The sequence below is a fragment of the Chrysochloris asiatica genome, unplaced genomic scaffold, assembly GCF_000296735.1.
Source record: "Chrysochloris asiatica unplaced genomic scaffold, ChrAsi1.0 scaffold00001, whole genome shotgun sequence".
Lineage (NCBI taxonomy): Eukaryota > Metazoa > Chordata > Mammalia > Afrosoricida > Chrysochloridae > Chrysochloris > Chrysochloris asiatica.
In genome coordinates, this window is record NW_006408519.1 from 7533149 (window position 1) to 7540822 (window position 7674).

Below are 7674 nucleotides of genomic sequence, written 5' to 3' on the forward strand. Positions count from 1 at the left end.
GGCACCTGACCACAACAACAACATTGCCTAGGATATTGATCTTTCAGTATTTGTGTAATTTTTGACAACTTCCTGTTATTTGTTGATGTCTACAGCTATTTCTCATCATTTTGAGTTGTACCTTATCAGCAAATGAAGATCCCAAAAGCTTTACTCCATTTACATTATAGTAAACTACTTTGAGGAGGTAGGTCTCCTTCAGTCATATTTTGTACTCTAACATGTGGGCCTCTGGCACTGTATTAGACAATTCTGCTATTCATAGGTTTTCAGAAGCTAAACATTCATAATAGTCTACATCCTGTTTTAGGGTGGCTTTTCTAAAGAAACAAAAACAGTGAAACATATATATATATGTGTGTGTGTGTGTGTGTGTGTGTGTAAAGAGAAGCTTTTTATCAAGGAAATGGCTTACAAGTGGTTGCCCATTACGTTAGTAGCAGTATACACCCTCAAGGAAGCATTCCTTTTAGTGGTTGGCTGCTGGTAGGCTACTCATCATAGAGTTATAACTATGCCTATTGTATCACCATGGGAATAAGCACATTTCAACTGCTAAAGCACTAGAAATCCTAGCGTAGTCAAGTTGACACAGAACCCTAATACATTTCACCCTTGTCAACTTCATATCTATAAACTGTGCATCATTTCTAAATAAGAAAAATTGTGAAGTCAAACTTGTGCTTAACATGATATAACTAAGAAACATACAACCAAAAATACACTGGTTTCAATTACACCTTACATGTCACAGATGAACAAAGCAAAAAATTTGATGCACACATATAAAACAAAATAAAAATATATATTTATTTAAATGTCCAAAGGCACATTCTGCAAGTCAGCCTCCTGCCAGTAGGCACACAGCCTTACTCAGTCCATGGACTTAGAGTTCGCAGCTGCTCTGTCTTTTCATGGCACTTAGTTTGCTGTCATCTCTGCTGCCACTGCTTTTCCAGGCAGGGATCCCACGCTCCACTTATGCTCTTCCTTATTTATGGTCATCAGATGATCTGTTCCTGATATGAAAGATTAACTACTCCTCACTTTTAGTTACACATCTTCTACAATTACAGTTTGACAATCACAGTTAATCCTGCTAACAGTTATTCACAATTGAATTAATAAAATCCTGTCAGCATCACCCCCCATCTTCTTTCATGAAACCCATCTGGAAGTGAAGTCTGATAGTATAGTGGTTATGAACCAGGTTGTAAACCTTAAGGTCAGCAGTTCAAAACTACCAGCTGTCCTGCAGGAGAAAGTTGAACCTTTCTGCTCCTGTAAAGATTTACTGCCTTGGAAACCCTGTGCAGGGTTGCTATGAGTCAGAACCGACTCCACAGCACGTCACGATGACGACAAATCAGTGGGGATTCTCCCTATCATTCTGAAATGAAGCACATCCTTGAAAGCTTATAAGTCATCCACTTTATGCCTTTATGTTGCTGTTAAGTGCTTTTACAGTCACCCATTTTTGATAGCTAATATCTAAATTGCCCACCCTTGTCAACCCAGTACAATGAAACAAGCATGTTCTTTGAATTGAAGAACCTGCCATTCCATTTGAAATTTTTAGCAACTGCATCCATAAGCAAAAGTCCATTTCATCAAATTGTAGCAATTGACACTTGCTCACAGTTTCAAACATCTTTATCTTCATCTCATCAGGTCTGGTCACAGTTCAGGGCTAGCCATCCACACTGGGTCAAATGGATACCAGATGCAAGATTGGGAGTTCACACATACCTCCCTGCACTTTAGACCACCTGGCCCTTTCACTCTCAGCCCTAGCCCCTAGGGCTAGCTCAGTGCCTGTGGGCACACAACTCCCTAATCTTTAGATCAGTCAGCCCTTAGCTCTTCTCTCCCTCATTTCAAGGTCAATGAGTGCCAATAGAACAAGTTCAAACTCGGCCCATATCTTCATTGCTACATTTCCCCTAATTCTACTACAAGTAGACCCAGGTGGTCACCAGCAACTGTATGGCTCGCCGGTTCCTCTTTTAACTTTCAGTACTAGAATGGGGTTTTCTTGCATTGATGTCTTCAAAACTCAAAATTCCAAACTATCTGTTTGTTTTTTGTTTTTTTTTTCATGAATCTCCTGTTTTCCCAGCAGTTATAGATTGGTCTGCATGTCATTTCATATGCAAATGTTATAACTGTTACAATGCTGAAGGTTCTGGGTGGGGATCAGGATTCCACCTATGGCCCCATCATACTCAACAAAGGTTTAAACCAAAAAGTCATGTGGACTAAGATAAGCTATGGATGGATCATGACAAACTGTGGATAACAACACAAAGAAGAATGGTTATTCTAGAACATTTGTTTGTACTCATAAAGAACCTGTGTATAGACCAAGAGGCAATTGTTCAAACAGAATAAGAAGATACTGAATGATTTAAAATCGGAAAAGCTGTGCTCCAGGTTTGTTTGTATTCTTCCACCATACATAGTCAATCTGTATGCTGAGCAAATAATCTGGGAAGCTGGTTTATATGAAGAAGAATGTGGCATTAGGATTAGTGGGAGACTCATTAACAACCTGCTGCAATATGCTGATGGAAGTGAAGAGGACTTAAAATACCTACTGATGAAGATGCAAGACCATAGTTTTCAATATGAGTTGCTCCTCAATGTAAAGAATCAAAAAATCCTTAAAACTGGACTAATAAATAACATGATAAATGGAGAAAATACGGTAGTTATTAGAGCCTTCATTTTGCTTGGATCCACAATCAATATTCATGGAAACAGCAGTCAGAAAATCAAGTGACGTGTATTGCATTAGGCAAATGTACTACACAAGACCTTTTTAAAGTATTCAAGAGCAGATATGTTAGTTTGAGGACTAAGGTGAGCCTGACCCAAGCTGTGTTATTTTCAATAGCCTCGTATACACGTGAAAGTTGAACAGGTTGATCTACAATCATAAGGATGATTATGGAAGAATTGATGCATTTGAGTTATGATTTTGGAGAAGAATATTGAAAGTACCATGCCTGACAGAAGACCAAATCTGTGTTGAAAAAAGTAGTCTGAATGCTCCTTAGAAGCTAGGATGGTGAGATTTTATCTCTCACTGAGAACATGTTATCAGGAGGGATCAGTCCCTGAAGAAAGACATCATGCTTGGTAAAGTAGAGGATCAGCCAAAAAAATAGGAAGACTTCCCCCCACCCCCCCACAATAAGATGGATTCGTTCGGTGGGGGCAGCAATAGGTGACAACAATTGTGAGGATTGCTCAGTACCAGGCATTGTTTTGTTCTATTGTGTGTAGGGTCTCTATAATTTGGAATCGACTTGATAGCACCATAAAACAACAATATAATTTTTTAAAATGAAATGTTGCCTAATTCCTATTCATAATACACTAATTGGCATTTTCTCTAGAAATGTAGGTAGGTACATGTATTCTTAAAACCTAAAGTGTTTGGTCAACCATTATAACCTTTTCCAATATGATAGATGAGAAATGGTCTCTTGATCTAGTTTAAATGAACATTTCTCCTATGAACAATTACTGACAAAGAATTGTGGCAATTCTAGCTATAGTTCAAGGTACAATTTCAAAGCATTTGTTCCTTCAAGCAAGGTGCTTGCCTTTTTTAGGGACTACAGTGTTGCTGAACAAAGCAGGCACTGTGTTTTGGAGGTTAGCGTTTATTGGGGAGGATTAAAAATAGATACAAACGTAAAACTGTGTCAAATGCTATGAAAACAACATAAAGATGCCATGTGATTAATAACATCTAATTTAGCCTAGATGATTAAGAGGATTTTAGGACAGCTTTTTTTTTTTTTTTTTTTTAAGCATTGCAGCGCTAACTGGGTTTTTTTTGGAATCAGACTTGATATATCTTCATTAGAATCATTCACCAACTGAGCAAACTATTAGGAACTCTGATGGCCCATTTGATTGCTAGTGGTTCTTTAAGAGAAAGACCTGGCACTGTTCCTGTCATGAGTACAGCAAAAAATACCTTGTGGCACACTCTGTTACATGGGGTTGAAATTCCTACTGAACAGTTCTGCTTTGTCACTTAAGGTTGCTACAAATAAGAATCAACATGACAACACATAACAACAGCAAACCGGTCAAAATGTCGGTCTATTAAGGTTAGAAAGTTGGTGAGCAGTAAACTGTTTTCTAGATTATTTGGGTTAGGTTTTGTTGTTAGGTGGCTTAGAGTCATTTCTGACTAATAGTGACCCTTATGCACAACAGAATGAAACAGTGCCCATCCTCATAACTGTTGTTACAATTGAGCCCATTGCTGCTGGTGCTGTGTCAGTCCATCTCTTGGGGGGGTCTTCCTCGTTTTTGTTGACCTTTAGCAAGCATGATGTCTTTCTCCAGAGACTGTTTTCTTCCTGATAAATGTTGTATGAGAGACAAAGTTTTGCCATCCAGGCTTCTAAAGTGCATTTTTGCTGTACTTCTTCCGACACAGATTTGTTTGTTTTTCTGGAAGTCTGTGGTGCTTTTAATATTCTTCTCCAACACCGTAACTTGTTGTTGTTGTTGTTAAGTGCCGTTGAGTCGGTTCCGACCCATAGCGACCCTGTACAGGGTTTCCGAGGGTGTAAATCCTTATGGGAGTAGAAAGCCTCATCTTTCTCCCGCGGAGCCGCTGGTAGTTTCGAACCGCTGACCTTAAGGTTCACAGCCCGATTCGTAACCACTATGCTACCAGAGCTCCTAACACCGTAAATAATATGCATCAATTCTTTAGTCTTCCTTATGCATTGTCCAACTTTCTCATGCATATGATACTGTTGAAAATACTGTGACTTGGGTCAGGCACACCTTAGTGTGCCTGTTGCCTATTGCAGTCCGTCACAGTTTTAACAGTGGATCCAAGCAAACAGAAGTCTTTGACAACTTCAATCTTTTCTCCATCTATCATGGTGTTATTTATTTTTCCATTTATAGAATTTTTGTTTTCTTTATAGTGAGCTGCAATCCATACCGAAGACTATGGTCTTTTATATCCATCAGTATTTTAAGTCCTCTTCAGTTCCAGCAAGCAAGGTGGTATCATTTGCATATTACAGGCAGTTAATGAGTCTTTCTCCAGTCCTGATGCCACATTATTCTTCATATAATCTAATTTCTTGGATTCATTATTCAACATATTGTTTGAATAAGTATGGTGAAAGGATACAACCCAGGAGCACAGCTTTCCTGATTTTAAATCTCTCAGTATCCCCTTGTTTTATCCTATAAACTACCTTTTGGTCTAGTTACAGGGTCGTGATGAGCACATTTAAGTGTGCTCATAAGCCATTAAATGGCTGATAAGCCATTCTTTGCATTGATATACATGATCTACACAGTCAAAAGCCTTTGCATAGTCAGTAAAGCACCAAGTAAACATCTTTCTGGTATTCTGAATTCAGCCAAGGTTCATCTGATGTCAGCAGTGATCTTCCTTGTTCCATGCCCTCCTTTGACCTAACCTTGAATTTCTGGCAGTTCCCTGTGGATATACTGTTGTAATCATAAGAATTAAGTTCAGGAAAATTTTATTTGCATGTGATATTCATGACATTGGTCATTGATTTCTCCCTTCTATTTGGTCACCTTTCTGTAAAATGGGCACATATGTGAGCTCTTCCATTCTGTTGGTCAGGTAGGTGTTCAAATTTCTTGGCATAGATAATGAGTGCCCGAGTTCTGCATCAGTTTGTCGAAAGGTTTCATTTGGTAGTCTGTCAATTCCTGAAGTCTTGCCTTTTGCCAGTATCTTCAGTGCAGCTTTGAGTTCTCCTTTTAGTACCATCAGTTCTTGATCATATGCTACATCTTGGAATGACTGAGCATCAGTCATTTCTTTTTAGTACAGTGAGTTTTTGTATTTCTTCCATCATCTTTTTTTTTTTTTTTTTTAAGTTTTTATTGTGAATTGAGTGATAGTTTACATGAGAGTACATAGTCCATTACACTCATCGCCATGATTATAATCCCCTCCATGCATAATCATTCAACAGTATTAGTTTCTGTACCCTCTGGGTTTCTTTTGGTTCCATCATCATCTTTTGCTGTTTTAAGAGGTTTAATCTTAATAAAATTCTGGGAGTGAATGTAACATTTTGCTACTCTTATTCACTTTTGAGATATTTATATTACCTTTTTAAAGGCTCATTTAAATCATTAAACATTTTTTAGATAGAAGTAGTATTGTCTCAATACGTTGTTTTCAGGGCTTCCTGAATAGTCCTTTAGGAGATGAGTGTGCAGTTTATGTTATATGAGATATAGATAAGAGAGTTAACAATAATACAAGGTAAAATTCATTTAGAATATAAAAAAACCGGTACCATAGTATTGAGGTATAAATGATAATGAAATCTTCAACTTAAATATCTTCAACTTAAATATCTTCATAAACAAGAGAAAAATAAATGGAAGTTTATCTGTATTGAAACATACGATGTTTATAAATGATATCTTAGTTTGCTTCATGCTGTGTAACTGAAAAGCATAATAAATGTAAAATAGTTTCATAGAGAAAATTGAATCTTTAATGTAGAGAAATTTTCTTCCATGAGAATGATGTTATATTTTTCAGACTTGGTTTGGCTGATATTAAATATAATTTACATAATTATATGTACATATGTACATATCTATCAAATATAATTTGTTACAGTTGAGCAAGATATGTTGAAAGAAATCATCGTAATTGTTTTGAATTTACTTCCAATTGCTTTAGTAGTTCATACTTACTGGTCAGTTCCTAAAGCAAATAAGGAGGGAGTACATTTCTCTGTCTCTCTGTCTCTCATTTTTGAGAGTTCGTTGTGTTTTAGAGCAGAGAATCACAGAGCATAAGCTGCATAACTATTGCATTATTATCTGTCTAGTGAGCTTTATTCATTAGTACTTGGAAATTACTCTGAAAAGAAAATGAATTTAACAGGATTTATGCCTCAATTTTTTCTAGACACTGGCCAAAAGAAGACCCTAGACAAGAAAGATGGGAGAAGAATGTCTTTTCAGAAGCCTAAAGGGACTCTTGAATATACTGTAAGTTACATGCTTCTGAAAAAACTGATTTAATTTTCAGTATCCTAAAGATATTCTCTTTGAGTCAAGGATTATTAATTGCCTTATTTTAGAAATCTGTACTTATAACTGTTTTATTAATAATTAAATTTTGGATATTAGTTTTTGTTTGTTTTGTTTTTACATAAAAAAGTTTTACTAATTGTGATCCTAAGATAGTTATTCTAGCAAATTTATTTTATTATAGATCAGAATTTATTGGGAGTCAAAGTATCTGAGCCACACTACTTTTAATTAGGTTAGGATTTTAGGAAAATATTTACTTTTTAGTACTATGATCTTCATTATATTCCTGGTCGTGCTCATGATGAAAATTATAGGTAGAATTCTTAAAAGAAAAGTTGACACTAATATCCTTCCTACATAGATCATTTATATTGATTTATAGTTGTCTAGTTCTGAAAATGCAACTTTTTTTGACTGCTTTGTTCTTGAAATGATCCTCAAATCTTCTGTAGTCAGCTTTTCATATTTCTGGTTACTATGGGAAACTGAAGTGAGAAATAGACTACTGTGTGGTGTGTTCTGCTTATTTGATTAAATATAAATTGTGTATATTTAGAGAATGCTAATATACTGTAAGGTAGTTATAGT

At 36.3% G+C, this 7674-nt stretch overlaps 1 protein-coding gene across 1 annotated transcript in view; it reads left to right on the forward strand.

Annotated features, from left to right (window-relative positions):
* OXR1 (oxidation resistance 1) overlaps window positions 1-7674 on the forward strand; it is a 141228-nt gene that overhangs the window by 14880 nt on the left and 118674 nt on the right. The window contains 1 exon segment of the mRNA XM_006830824.1: window positions 6959-7041. Coding sequence (XP_006830887.1) covers window positions 6959-7041 — 83 coding nt within the window.